We start from the raw sequence: 14,845 nt of genomic DNA, 5'->3' as shown, positions 1-14,845 counted from the left end.
TGAGCCAGCGGCCCCCCGCACCCGGAGCATCACCAGCGTGCCGCGGTGGCTCTCGCTTCCCGGCCGCTAATGAAGCACCTTTGGCTGAGGCCAGTCTCCCAGCCCTGCCTCTCGCCCCCCCGCCCCTGCCTACACCTTGCACCCGGGGCGGGGGTACCCCCCTTGCTGCTGCAGCCCCCAGCCGCCCACCCCCCCTCCCCGCCCCCGCAGGCACCCCCTTTGCCGCCTGCACCCCGCTTGCTGCCTGCCCCCCCGCTCTCCCAGCCGGCAGCCACCCCCCGCTCCCCGGTGGGGGCTCTCGGGGGGGCCGCCCCGCGGGTCAGCCTCTGCCCGGCGCGGAGGGGCCGGTCCCGCCCCGGGGGCGGGCGGCGGAGCACGTGGGGCCGCGCCGGGCCGGGCTGAGTCACTCCCCGCCCCGAGCCCCGCGGCGGAGCGGCGCGGCGCGGAGCGGCGCGGGTCGGCGCGGCTCGGCTCGGCTCGGCTCGGCTCGGCTCGGCTCGGCTCGGCTCGGCTCGGCTCGGCTCGGCTCGGCTCGGCTCGGCGCGGCGCGGCGCGGCGCGGCGCGGCGCGGGTCGGTGCGGCTCGGCTCGGCTCGGCTCGGCTCGGCTCGGCTCGGCTCGGCTCGGCTCGGCTCGGCTCGGCTCGGCTCGGCGCGGCTCGGGACGCAGCATGAGGGCGGTGAGGCAGTGGCAGGCGCTGCTCGCCCTGGGGCTGGGGCTCTCGCTGCTGCTGATCGTGGTCGGTGAGTGCCGGGGTGCCGGGCCGCTGTGGGGTGTCGGGGAGCCGGGGTGCCGCGGTGCAGGGGTGCAGAGGATCCAGGGTGCCAGGGAGCCCGGGGTTCAGAGGAGCCGGGGTGCAGGGGATCCAGGGTGCCAGGGAGCCCGGGGTTCAGAGGAGCCGGGGTGCAGGGGATCCAGGGTGCCAGGGAGCCCGGGGTGCAGGGGATCCCGGGTGCCAGGGAGCTCGGGGTGCAGGGAATCAGGGGTGCCAGGGAGTCCAGGGTGCCAGGGGAGCCCGGGGTTCAGGGGAGCCGGGGTGCAGGGGATCCAGGGTGCCAGGGAGCCCTGGGTTCAGGGGAGCCGGGGTGCAGGGGATCCAGGGTGCCAGGGGAGCCCGGGGTTCAGGGGAGCCAGGGTGCAGGGGAGCTGGGGTGCAGGGAATCCAGGGTGCCATGGACCCCGGGGTGCAGGGGATCAGGGGTGCCGGGGAATCAGGGTGCAGGGTTGTCTGGTGTGCAGGGGATCTAGGGGAACAGGGGGAGCCTGAGGTCCTGGGGATCTGGAGTGCTGGGGATCCAGGGTGCAGAGTGAGAGCATCTGGGGTGCAGGGTGAGAGCGTGCGGGCTGCCCTGTGTGGGGTGCAGGGGGGGCAAGGGGGTGTGCGGCGCTCAGGGCTGCAGCAGCAGAGGAGCTCAGGGCCATGTCCCTGTCCCTGTCCCTGTCCCTGCTCCCCAGTCCCGAGCAGCCCAGCGGGGCTGTCCCGTGCTTTCAGGCTTAGATAACCGCGCCTGCGATGTAAACAGCTTCCCTGGGACTGCCTGGCACAGCGCACCTGGCTGGTCCGGCCAGGGGAATCCCGGGGAGAAGCTGCTCCATCAGCACTCTGTGGATCATCCCTGGGGTCGTTGACTCCCAAAGGGATGAGACCAGGGAAAAGGGCAGCAAAGACCAACTGTGGGCTCCAGGCCAGGGGACAAAGGTGGTGGAAAGTGTGCTGGGGACGACGACCCTGTTTGTGCTCCCTCTCCTTGGGCAGAGGTGCCTATTTTGCCCTCTCGAGACAGGCTTGACCTGACCTCCCCCAGCTCTGCTGGGATAAGCCATCCCAGTTTTTGGAGGATGTTATTTTTGCCTTCCAGCCAGCCTGTGGGTTCATATAAGCAAACATTTCCAAAAGCGGTGGCTGATCTTTGTTGCCTTGGTTCCTGATTGTCCAGCCTGTGACAGCTCTGTCTCTGATGGGAGAAAAATGTGTGTGAGGAGGATGGAGATGCTGAATGGCTCCAAAACCAGGCCTGAAACAGCTAAGAAATAGGAGCATCCAAAACTATTTTCCTGCAGTGGAAAATGTGACCTGTTTGTCTTGCTGCTAGCCAGGGGGCTGGCTAGTAGGACCCACCGCGTAACAGATTATTCCTGGGAGGGGATAAAAGGGAGCCCAGTTACTTGGGATAATTGGAGTCCAAAACTGGGGGACCCCTCCTGTCCTGGCCCTGGGAGGAGCCCTAGCTCCTTTGCTGCTGTGTCCCACCCCAGAAACTCCTGCATCGGAGGCAGCGCGGATGCTGGGGAGCACACGTTCGTTGGCGCTCCGTGCCTGGGGAAGCAGCCGGCCCCCATGGCCGAACAGAAGCAGCTCTGTTTGTGTGGCCTCGGCCGGCTGCCGGGAGAGATCCTTGGGATGGGGCGGCTGGATGTGCCCGAGACCTGCGGAGGGGCGTGGGGCAGAGGCATCCCCACTATCAGCACTAGCTCTCCTCCCGTGCTGTAGCTCATGGCAGCACATTGATGGAGCATGAGGTCATGCAGAACAGGCTGGGCAGTGCAGGCAGTGACTTGAACCAGTGCCCAAGTTTTTCTGCCTCCTGAGGCTGGGCTAAGGGAGCTACAGCATCTTTTCAGAAGCCTTCACGTAATGCAGGCCTGTCTGCCACCAGTGTGTACCCTACAGATGTGGAGTGTCAGGAAGAGTGGGATTAACTCAATGGAGCCCTGCTATTAAAAGACTAATGAGTAAGAGCTCGCTGTGTAGTGGCTTAGGCTAATGAGAGCCGTGCTGTTTGGTGTGGGTCTGGGCGGCGAAGCCACAGCTCATTAACTTCCACCTTCTTCAGGGCATGCAGGTAGTGGGGGGTTATTCCTGGGTCTCCACCTGAGTTCAGCCCTTCCTCTGACCGCTGCAGCGTGGCAGAGAAGAGTCTGGCATCAAGGTGTGTGCCATTCCAGTGCTTGGTGAGGAGCTGTTGAGGCTTTCAGCCAGATCTGTGGGAATCTGGTCCAGGTTTACAGAGAGCGTTACTATCTTGCAGCTCTTGAGTCAGAACAAATTGGGGGTGGGAGGAATTTCAGCTTGGCTCTTGCAGTCTAATTCAGCACTGTAATGGGGAGCAGAAGGTTGATGAGTACAGTGGGTTGGCCTCGGCTGGCTGCCAGGTGCCCACCCAACCGCTCCCTCACTCCCCCTCGTCAGCAGGACGGAGGGGAGAACAGATGAAAAAGCTTCAACGTAGGTCCTTCCCGTGGGCTGCAGTTCTTCATGAACTGCTCCAGTGTGGGTCCTTTCCATGGGGCACAGCTCATCAGAACAGACTGCTCTGCGTGGAGTCCTCCACAGGCTGCAGGGAGACAAGCTGCTTCACTTTGGTATTCACCACAGCTTACAGGGGGACAACTTGTTTCCCTGTGGTATTCACCACAGCTTACCGGGGATTCCCTGCTCTGGCACCTGGAGCACCTCCTCCCCTCCTTCTCTGACACGGGTTTCTGCAGGGCTGCTTCTCTCACATTTTTTTCACTCCTGTCACATAGCTGCTGTGCAGCATTTCTTACCTTATCTTACATATATTATCACAGAAGCAAATGAGTGTTGGTGATGGGCTCAGCTTTGGGCAGCAGTGGGTCTGTCTCGGAGTTGTTTGGGACTGGTGCTCTCCAACATGGGGACAGCTCCTCGTGTCTTCTGGCAGAAGCCACCCTTGTAGCACGCCTCCTTCCCCCCCCCCCCAACTCAATGCCATGGGGGGATGCTGGAGGTGGATGAACAGGCAGGGAAGATGGTACAGCCCTGTCAGTTCCCTGGGGGAACCAGCCTCGTGGGAGCTGCTGGGAGAGTGATGGAGGTCTGGCAGGCGTCATGCAGGGATGGACACTGTGCTCCCTCCTCGCATGAACTGAGGCATGCGGGCTCCCCCTACAATAATTTTTTTTTTTTTGTGTGTCTTATGAATGCTAACTTTCATTAGCAAAACCAAGCAATAGGACCAGCCTTGTTCCCTTTAATAATCCTGTCCTGCTCGTGCCTGAGCAAGCCCCAGCTTGGCTGCCCCTACTTCCCCGCTGAGCGGCAGAAACATCTGACGTACAAAACCCCTGGGTTTCCTCTGGCTTTGGTTTGATATGCAGGTTCTGTTAAACCCCTTTTAAACCAGGGCAGGGCAGGTCCTGGCCGCTCTCTCGTGTTCCTGGTCTCAGCCATTGCTCTTGAATGCCGATGATCCCGTGCAGGATCCAGCAAGTGGTCCATGCCAGGTGCTCCTCTTCCCACAGCATCTGCAGGGGAGCAGTTCCTACTGTTGAGCTGGGATGCCTCTGTGTGGATCCGTGGGGCTCTACTGGATGCTTGCCTTAGGGATGGCTTGCAGTGACACATGGCTTTACTTCTAGGGGACTTCTGTGATGTGAACCACTGTCAGAATGGGGGCACCTGCCTGACCGGGATTAATGAGACCCCCTTCTTCTGCATCTGCCCTGAGGGCTACGTTGGGATTGACTGCAATGAGACAGAGAAAGGTGAGGGGCTGACCCCCTCATGGATGCTCCATGAAGGCCAGGAGCCCTGCAGCGTGACAGCATGCTCTCGTTGTGGCTCTGCACCACTGGGCCTGGGATCTGGTTCTGGGGTCCAGCCTTGCTGATGGGCATATAGAGTGGAGATCCGAGAAGGGATGCGGTGACCTCCATTACTTGGGGGGAATGCAATGTCTTTGGGGAGCAGTAGCCCACTAGATGCTCTTATTTTCTACCTATGCCCGTGTTACCGTCATTTTTCCCCCTTTTCCAGGCCCCTGCCACCCCAATCCTTGCCACAACAACGGTGAATGCCAGCTGGTCCCAAACCGGGGGGATGTCTTCACTGACTACATCTGCAAGTGCCCTGCAGGGTACGATGGGGTGCACTGCCAGAACAGTGAGTACAGTGGGGTGGGGGGGACTGAGGGGGGCTGCTCTGCCGCTAAGGGCTTGGGGACCCCCTGGGCAGCACCAGGGGGACATCTGGTGTCTTGCAGCTGTGGCTGCATTGGGTGCTAGGCTCTGTCGGGGACCACGGGCTGGTTTGGACCTTGCAGGGTGGAGGGACACGGGGTCACGGCTGTGTCTGAGTCTTGCTCTGCATCTCTGGAGGGACATGGTACCTCGAGTAATGGGGCAATGGGTGTCTCAAGGCTCAACCTGCTCCACACAGGCTCCCAGCCTTGCTGTGGCTACCTGTCCTGATGCACCCATGTGGCTGCAGTCAGCAGGGACGTGATTTAGGCAGCTCCATGGGTCAGAGCTTCAACCTGTGCCACTGTATCAGCAGGGACCCTGCCATGGCCCTTGCTTAGGGGATGCCTCCCCCTCTTCCCGCTGCCCTGAATGAGGGGCCTCCTCCCCAGGCCTGGCTCTGGAGTCACCTCTGAGCTCCCCCACTCTGTCTCCTAGACAAGAACGAGTGCTACTCCCAGCCTTGCAAAAATGGAGGCACCTGCCTGGACCTGGATGGCGACTACACCTGCAAATGCCCTTCTCCGTTCTTGGGGAAGACCTGCCATGTCCGTAAGTCCCTGGCACCAACTGTACAGAATTCCCTTTCGCTTCGTGTTCCCCACTGCTCTGTTGCCCATTGCCATCATGCCCAGGAGAGATCTCACCAGGTGGTTTGGGGGATCTGGAGGGCAGCTGTGGGTGCTTGTGTGCCAGCTGCCCTTGATGCCAGCAGTCCTGGTCTTGATGGAGGTAGCATCCCCGGGAAAGTGCTGTCTGTGGGGAGTCCAGAGCAGCCCTTTCCTCCCAGACCTCCATGCTTTGAGAGGGGCTGATGGGTGGTGCTGTTTTGGCTGAAGACTGGTAGGGATGGGGGGACACCTTGGGGACAGCCTGGTCCTAGGGCTGGCCTCCATCTCCTGCCCTGGCTCCAGACAACAGGCAAATGACCCCCTGGTTTTGCTCCCTGGTCATCATCTCTTTCTGGTGCTGATGACCCCACTGCTCGCAGGCTGCGCAGTTCTCCTGGGCATGGAAGGAGGAGCCATCTCTGATGCTCAGCTTTCAGCATCTTCTGTCCACTACGGCTTCCTTGGCCTCCAGCGCTGGGGTCCAGAGCTCGCCCGCCTCAACAACCACGGCATCGTCAACGCCTGGACCTCCAGCAACTATGACAAGAACCCCTGGATCCAGGTACCTGCAGCAGGACTGGGAACACCGGGATAGCAGGCAGCCCTGGTAGCCATGGCTGGTCTTACAGGGCTGCTGTCATGGGATTTCTCTGCTCCTGGTGGCAAATGTGGGGCTAAACTGCTGCAGCAAGGTGCCACCCAGGGGCATCTTGTGATGTGCCTGGAGAAGGCAAGGTTCCTGCAGGGAAGATGGGGACCTGGGGTGGTGGTCCCCCCTTCTCTGCTCGCCCTGGCATGGAATGCTGGAGGGATGGAGGGCTTTTGCCCTGAGGAGGTCAAAGTGTCCTGAGCAGCCCCTTCTCCTGGTCCCAGTGCTGAGACTGAGCCCACCCTCCCATCCAGGCTTGGCGGTGCTGGTGGGCACAGGGGCTGTGCACCCCATCCACACTGTCCTGCTCATGCTCTTCTCCCCTCCCCAGGCCAACCTGCTGCGGAAGATGCGGCTGAGCGGGATCATCACGCAAGGCGCTCGCCGTGTGGGCCAGCCAGAGTACGTCCGCGCCTACAAAGTTGCCTACAGCCTGGATGGGCGGGAGTTTACCTTCTGCAAGGACGAGAAGAAGGACACAGAGAAGGTGGGCTGCAATGCTCCATGTGGGGGCTGTGCCAGCTCTCCCTACCCAGCGGTGCTGTGGGCGCTGGGGTGGCTGTGAGCTGCACCCCAAACTGTCCCCATGTTTGGGAAGGTGCTTTTGACCTGGGTCAAAGCCATGCTGGGAACTGGTCCTAGCAGTGTGACGACACAGGCGGTTCCAGCAGCAGGCAGCGCTCTCTGGCTCCGTTTAATTTGCCATAATAAGCATAACCAAAGATGTAGCGCTGACTTATTTAGGTCATTCAGATAATATCTTTATTGCTGACACACTGTGGGAACTGGGCATGGTCTGGAAGTGCGAGTGAACGGCTTACACAGCTCGGTGCTGTGTCTGCGGCAAGCATGAGCTGACAGTGTGTGTCGCTCTCAAAGCAGGAGTACTTGTTGATAGCAGTTTTTTATGGCAAGCATCTCCTGGATGGTTTTTGAGTATCCAGGGGATGGCTGGGAGTATCTGCCTCTCTTGGAAAAAAAAGAGGAAAGTTTCTCTTGTTTCTGCAGCAGTGGAAAAAATGCATGAAAACACAACCTGACTCTGTTTATTGTGTTAAAAAGAAAGAAGTGAGCCACCTCTCCGCTTCTTGTGATTTGAGGAGTATTGCCATAGTGGGAGGGAGTGCATGTTGCTGCATGTCTAGCTCCATGGGGCAAGGATGGAGCAGGGAGTGTTGCAATGTTCTCTTGTGAGTGGAGCTGCTGCAAGGTCATGCACTGCTCGAGGGCACAAAAGCAGAGCCCAGCTTCCCCTGCTTTTGCTGCCGGCGGTGCCGAGGCCTGTGCGTCTGCTGGGCCAAGGGATTTCATGCGTGAAGCTGTGGGAGAGCTGGGGCACTCAGTCCTGCTCTCCATTACAGGTTTTCCAGGGGAACGTGGACTATGGTACCATGCAGACCAACATGTTTAACCCTCCCATCGTCGCCCAGTTCATCCGCATCTACCCCGTGATGTGCCGCCGTGCCTGCACGCTGCGCTTTGAACTTATCGGCTGTGAGATGAATGGTAAATATGGGTGGCTGTTCCCTTCCAAGGGACCACAGGGCAGGGGGTGACATTGGGCAGGGCATCGCCCCTCGTACTGCTTCTCATCACCTGGGGCAGGGGATTTGTTAGCGCTTGTTTTTCCTCGTGCTGGCTATGTGATGCCTGGAAATACCCACGGGTGCCTTTGGGGAGCACAAGCCACTAATCCCACCAGCTCAGCCAGGTTCGAGCTGCATTCTCATGCTGCTAACACCTTCCCAAGCTGGGATTTTTATTGTGTCCCCTCCCTGTGTGAGCTGTGAACTGGATGCTTTTTCCTGCTGGAGAACTTGTGAAGCACTGGAGGATCAAAGTCCTCTGGGAAACATGAGGGATGATTAGCCAGAGCCCTTTCCCTGTGCCTCCCACATTCCTGCCCTGCAGCACATCCCCAGCAGCTGGGCGGGAGGGACCCAGTGCCCGTGTGGGAGTGGGGTGCTGTGGGGTCTTGGGTCCTGTCCTGCCACTGCATGGGTGCAGTGCCAGCCGTGCTTTCAGATGGGGGTGTCTTTGCATTGCTCTCTTCACCTGTGAAAGCATCCTCCTCTGCCTCCTGCCGAAGCCATCTGTATTTTGGGACTGTGCTGTGGGGATGTCCTTGCGTTCCTGCAGCAGGAGGCACTGTGAGCCAGGGAATAGCTGGGAGCTAAAAATCCTGGGAAAAGGCGAGCTGGCTGTGACCCTGTGCCTCTGCTGAGCCTTTCCCTGCCTGGCCCTGCCTGCTGCTATGGGCAGTGGGAATGTGGGAATTTGGGGATGGCATCTGCCAGGGCTGTGGGGTTTTGCTCAGGATGGGGCTGTGGACTCTTTCCTTTTCACTGTCTGTGTAAACTGTTGTGTTACAGTTTATTTCAACACGGCAGGTTGCTCGGAGCCTCTGGGCATGAAGTCCCGCCTGATCTCCGACCAGCAGATCACAGCCTCCAGTGTCTACAAGACCTGGGGCATCGACGCCTTTACCTGGCACCCACATTACGCTCGCCTGGACAAGACGGGCAAAACCAACGCCTGGACAGCACTCCACAACGGCCAGTCTGAGTGGCTGCAGGTGGGTCTTGGTGCCCTTCCTCTGTAACCTCTTTTCTCCTCCCTAGCTCCTGCAGCTGTGCCCTGGGCCACTCCTGTGCTTCCGCAGGACGTGCACGGTGGGAGAGGCTGGGCAGAGCCACTGGGACGGCGCAGCTGGAGCCTTGGTGTGGGGCACACAGCCCAGCAGTGCCCTCCCCAAGCTGGGATCGCAGGGGCATGCCCAGATGGGGCTGTGGCCAGCAGTTTTAACTGCGGTGCTGGAGCTCTGGGTCAGAAACATCAGTGCCCGTAGGGACAGGGTGGTGCTGCCTCCACAGACCTTCTTGTAGGGTACGCTGAGCCCACAGCACCCCAGTTCTGCATCATCCCCTTGGGAAGTGCCGTTGCAGCCCGGGATGACTGCCCCATAACCCTCCAGCTGCCCAGAACACCGTGTTTCTGTTTTGCAGGAAAAAATCAGGTTTGCTTTTCTATTCCCAGTCTGGAATGGGAACAAATAGTTTTGAAATTTCCTTCTCAGTTTTCTTTCCTCCACTGTTTTTGTACTTTTCACATGATTTCATGACATAATAGGACAAAGCAGTTTAGATATTTGTCCCGCTTTTTATTTGGGAAATGATTAAAAGCAGCTGCTTCATGGCCCTAAATAAACCAGCTTATCAAGATGTCTGCTGATGTGGTCAGGATGACCAAGTTGGGCTGTTGCACCACAGGCTGCCTGTTTGTGTACATGTATATAGATTTACATGCACAGTCATATATATACACATATACATGTGTATGTATAGCTAGTACTGCCCTCAACGAACATAAAATGGGAACTAAATTAAGGAGACAGCTCAGCTCATTTGCTGGTTTACCCTGTGGCGTGCCAGCAGCAGTAGCAGTGTGGCAGAGTAAAGAGAACAGAAACCATCTCACTACCCAAATGTCAGACTGTGCTGAACTGCATATTTTCTCAGCCAGAATCACTTTCCAGTGGAAATGCATTTCCTCCGGGAATCCTTTATTTTTTTTTGAATTGAGATTTTTTGCTGTCATTCCCACATTGAATTCCCTTTTCAGCAAAAGATGTCAGGGGGGTAGGGGTGGGAAAGAGTGCTGAGGCAGTGGGGTTTGCATCCCGCTTTGGGTTGCTTTGAGGGATGCTGCAAGTGTTCATGGGTCAAATATTTCACAGCAGTTCTTTGTTGGTTGCTCTGGCATTGGGCAGGGGTCGAGTGGTGTCTTCTCCATTCTTGACTTGCGAGGGCCAGCATGTCCCAGCTACCTCTGGGACACGCAGGATGCTCTGGGGTGGGAGCACCGCTCCTGCGAGGAGCCTCAGCAAGCCTTGTCTCCATGCCAGATTGACCTCCGGGACCAGAAGAAGGTGACGGGCATCATCACACAAGGAGCCCGTGACTTTGGGCACATCCAATATGTGGCAGCCTACAAGGTGGCCTACAGTGACAATGGCACAACCTGGACCCTCTACCAGGATGGCCAGAAGAACAGCACCAAGGTGTGTGGGGCAGGGCAAGGTGGGCAGCTACCTCCCGGGCCTCAGGGATGCCGCTGTGGGGAGGGATGGGATGGTGGTGGGGAGGTCCTGGCAGTGTTGGCACCCACCTTTTTCCCCTTAGATCTTCCACGGTAACAGCGACAACTACTCACACAAGAAGAATGTGTTCGACGTGCCCTTCTACGCCCGCTTCATCCGCATCCTGCCTGTGGCCTGGCACAACCGCATCACTCTGCGTGTGGAGCTGCTGGGCTGCGATGAGTAGGCACGTGGGGAGGAAGGACGGGGCTGCTCTTCCCTGCCACCCGGCCTGCACCCTGCCTGCCCCTGCCCACTCCTTCTCCAACCTCACACCCCCCTCTCCATGTCCCCAAACTTGGGAGGTGGTTGGGAGGGCTCCCCTGCCCCCCATTGGTGCTGGGGCCACAGCACTGCATTTTACAGGGCCCTTGCAAGTGGGATGCAGGGATGGCTCCTGCCCTTTTGCCCCAGTAGCCAGGGGTGAGACCCCCTCCTGCGACTGAGTCTTGGCTGGATGACCCTCTTCTGCAACTGGGGCTTCCTTGGAGGACCCCATCCTGCAAATGGGGCTTTGCTGCGGGACCCTGTCGTGCAACCAGGGCTTGGCTGCATCCTCCTGACTAAGCCTGGAGACAAATTTTCTCCCCCTTTTTGCTTCTGCTTCCAGCAGAGAGGCTGCAGCCAGCAGCAGTCCCCTGCCTGCACTGGGGCTCAGGGCTCAGGAGTTTTGGGGGGGCCTAGGGCAGGCACCCCGGCTTGCAGCCTCTGATGTGCCTCGTGCTGCCTGCATGTCTACAAGCAGGGGCTCTGAAAAACCTACTTGGCTGTTGTCCCCTGCCCATTTTGCCAGGTCCTGGGTCTCCTTGCCTGCGTTGTCAGCACCACATAGTGCGAACGGAGTGATGAGATGGCTCTTATCAAGAGACACCAAGTCCCCATTGCTGGTGGCTCTACCCGCTGTGTACTCCTGGCCAGCACTGTGGCTGACATTTTGGCAGGCACTGCTCATTCCGCTTCCAAAGGTGCCGGTTCCAGCATCCTCCAAGTCTCAGCATTGCTGCCGTCCCCACCTTACTGCAGTTTGGGATGCCAGGAGGTCCCTTGTCCCCAGGGCCAAAGGTGACCAGGGGGGCTGCAATCTGGTAGTGGGGGACGGATGGTTTGTAGCCACAAGGGTGTGGAGAAAAGATGAGAAAGGTGGTGGTCAAACCACCAAAATGCAGTAGGCAGAGAGCTGTGCCATGACCCATTTTGTAACCTGAGTTTTGCCCCTTCTGGGGGGTTGTGGGGAGCCTTTTGTGATGCTCGAGCCCTCGGGATTAGCAGCAGGTGATGAGCAAGACCTGGCACCGGCAAGCAGGGGTGCAGGGAGGGCATCTGGGCAGCAGTGCTGGTGCGATCCTTCCCCTGCCTGCCGGGATGCAAAGCGGCCATGTGGCCGGGCTGGCCGCAGGTTCACTTTGGCAAGCACCAAGGGAGCCCGGGTGGGATGGCAGCGGAGGCCCCCCTCCGGGGTGTTTTTGACAGTATTAAAACCAGCTGAAACTTTGGGACTGTTGGCTGCTCTGTGCCTCCCCAAGAGCCATCTCCCAAAGCCCGGGAGGTCTGGCGGTCCCCCAGGATCCACTCTGAGTCTGCTGCCTCCACCATCCTGGGGGGCTGCTGGCTGCTGTGCTGACCCCACAACTCTCTTGCTTTCACAGGCCCTTCTAGCTCCCTTCCCTGCCTGAAAAACAAGGTACCAGGGCTTTGTGCATCTTCCCCGCTGCCTCCACCCGTCGCAGCTGTTGGAGCCTGTGCTCACAGCTGGCCAGGCGCAGCAGAATGGGACTTGGGGAGGGGAAGCCGCTATCAGCACCCCACGCCCTGCGTCTCCTCCTTTGGCTTTGATCCTGGAGCAAATCTCAGTTTGGAGCAAAACCGACTTACACTCCAGCACACTCCCAGGGCTGGAGGGAGCTATGAGTTTCATCAGGGCTGCCCGTGGGGATGCTCCCAGCAGACCCCCCATGGACAGGACGGGGAGACAGGTGCTGCTGGAGGAGGATCCCCCGACACTGAGGGGTCCCTGGTAAGGAAGGAGCGCTGGGGTGAACAGGACAGAGGAGCTTTGCTCTTCTCCCTGCCACACTAAGCAGGAACCCCTGAGGTTGGCATGAATGGTGCAGGACCACCTGCATCCCACTGCAGCTCCACATCCCTGCAGCTCCAGACAACCTCCATGCACCTTCCTGCTGCCAGCGGTGCTGTGCTCGGCTGTGCATCCCCTCCCTGGGCCCTGCCTGCAGGTGGGCTCGGGCCAGCCCTGGGCACCAGAGGGGCTGGGGGTTGGTGCTTGCAGAGACCAGGCTGAATTCATTGTGGATGTGGCTGCTTGGTGACATATAGCAGCCACAGCTAGAGCTGGGGACAGGGGGGACAGTCAGCCTGGTTCACCTCCAGACATGCCACCCTTATCGCTGGGAAGCTGAGGCAGAGATAAGTGCAGCTTGCTCCGAGTCCAGCCAAGACAGCCCCGAGCCAGGGGCACAGCAGAGGCTCCATGGGGAGGGTGATGGGAGCAGATGCTGTGTGTCAGCGCAGGGGACATATCCTCAGTGCCCACCGCTGCTTCCCCCTGCCTTTTGCTACCCCACAGTGTGATCCTCTGACGGATGCTGAGCCCCATCCCAGCTCTATGGCATTTCCTTCCCCCTCCAGAGCCCCAGGATGGGGGGGTTGGTGAGGGCTGGGGCACCCTCCACACCATGCACAGCCCCTCATGGCTTGTTCCTGTCTCTCGGATGCTCTTCCTGGACATGGCTGGGTTGCTGGGGCAGCAGGAAGGCCAGGAGGGCCGGCATGCTGTGGCCACAGCACTCCACTGCCTGCTGACTCGGCTGCCGGTGCTGCCAGCTGCCCGCGAGCTGGTTCCTCAGGAAGCAGCTGTCGGGGAGAGCATCCTCTTGCCTTCATCCAGAAAGCCCAGGATCACAGCCTCTTCCATCCCACCAGGAACATTGGTTTTCCTCCCCGGTTTGAGCCTTGGGCAACAGGTTCCCACTGGAATTTCAGGAAGAAGTCGCTCCAGTGGGGCCACTGCGGAGCTGTCAGCTGCTGCGTTTGAGGCAGGGAAGACAGGGATGACATTTTTATGGATCCTGTTCAAGCAAAAGCTCAGCCAGCCCTAAACACATGCCCTAAACACGTGCTCCTGGGTCAGAGCTACCCTGACTGCGCAGCCGTGGTCACCCTGAAACCCATGGTCCCACCCTGTGTCCCCCTTGGGAAACAGAAAACAAAACTGGGATCATTCCTGAAGCCAAAAAGAGGGTGAGATCCAGGAGGGAGTGAGGGAGATTCCTCCTTCCTTGGGAGGCTGCTGGTGGCCAGATCCTTCCCCGTGCCACCTGCTCCCCAGGAGGAGGTGGAGGGCATTGTCAGCCATATCCAGACAAGAACTGTGGCTGAATGTGGGCCATGAACTGTTGATGTGAAAAGATGCACAAAAGCATCCCTCTCCCCTTCTGCCCGCGCTGCTCTCCTCCTTAGGCCGAACAGAGGATGGCTCCTGGCAGGTGCTGTGGTGCAGGCAGTGCAGGCAGCACAGGGCACTGGTGGCTTGTTCCTGGGCTCTGAAACAACGGCACGGCCACGCCAGGAGCAGCGTGCCCCTGTGGGGCTGTCTGTCTGTGGGGGTCGGTGGAGGGAACCATCCCAATTGCCAGCTCGTGGGGACGTGGGTAACTTGGGCAAGCAACTGCAGAGGGGTACGGGTGGCTGGGATGCAGCTGGGATGCAGCAGGGATGCCATCCGTCCCACCACCTCCTCCGGCCATGTGGCAGGGCTGGGGGAACTGGGGACCCTTGGCCGGGATGTAGGCAGCACAGCAGCCTCGTGCTGCTGCACCGGGAGATTTAATCGCCCCTTCATTGTGGGCTGCGGAGCAGCCCGCTCCTAGCAGGCAAGCGGGCAGTGTGCCCGGCCGTCACACTCCTGTGTCCCTGGGCAGCCTGGCGCTGCTGTGTCCCTCCTCCGGGAGGGCTGGCAGGCCCTGATGTGCAGGGAAAAGGAGAGCAAGGAAGGGCAGTGCCTCCAGAACCTGGGTCCCACAGCCATTCCCGGTTTGGGCTTCCCATGGGGGACGGGGGCTGCCAGGCTGGTGCTGGTGGCAGATAACACGATTTCCATGCTGGCTGCTCCCTATCAGCATGGGGGCGGCTGGCAGACAAGATTGCACCCCAAATGCACCCTGCTGGGGGGCTGTTGGGAGGGGGTCCCGTCCCCCTTCACCCCACAGCCAGCCCTGGGTCAGTTTATTTTTTTACACGAGTTGTTTTCTTTCCGGCTTGACGCCGTTCCACGCGGCAAGAGCCGGACCGGGGCCCCCATGCCTCATTTCCTTGCCATAAAACAACAAAGCGGGGGGCGAAGCGGCGGGCTGGGCCGGGGTGGTGGGTCGCCAGGTCAGGGCACACGCTGGTCTGTGGTTCCTTCGTGTGCTCGGCCACCCCCAGACCGGCATCCCCGGCTGTGCTGCTG

General features: G+C 59.6%; 1 protein-coding gene across 2 annotated transcripts; it reads left to right on the top strand.

The window, feature by feature from the left end:
• Positions 1–445: 445 nt before the first annotated feature.
• Positions 446–11,873, top strand: MFGE8 (milk fat globule EGF and factor V/VIII domain containing). 2 transcript variants are annotated; one of them, XM_055716879.1, is made up of 10 exons: positions 446–742; positions 4,383–4,508; positions 4,780–4,905; positions 5,421–5,534; positions 5,974–6,155; positions 6,574–6,729; positions 7,604–7,748; positions 8,615–8,817; positions 10,147–10,302; positions 10,424–11,873. In XM_055716879.1, exons 1-10 carry the CDS (start codon positions 670–672, stop codon positions 10,565–10,567), a joined length of 1,425 nt encoding a protein of 474 aa, XP_055572854.1. In that variant the 5' UTR covers positions 446–669; the 3' UTR covers positions 10,568–11,873. The 2 variants fall into 2 exon arrangements, with proteins under 2 accessions (XP_055572854.1, XP_055572855.1); XM_055716880.1 differs by having other exon boundaries at positions 447–742; positions 8,633–8,817.
• The last annotated feature ends 2,972 nt before the right edge of the window (positions 11,874–14,845 follow it).

The sequence above is a fragment of the Falco cherrug genome, chromosome 7, assembly GCF_023634085.1.
Source record: "Falco cherrug isolate bFalChe1 chromosome 7, bFalChe1.pri, whole genome shotgun sequence".
In the NCBI taxonomy this organism is placed as follows: Eukaryota; Metazoa; Chordata; class Aves; order Falconiformes; family Falconidae; genus Falco; species Falco cherrug.
This window is presented reverse-complemented; position numbering and strand designations above follow the sequence as displayed.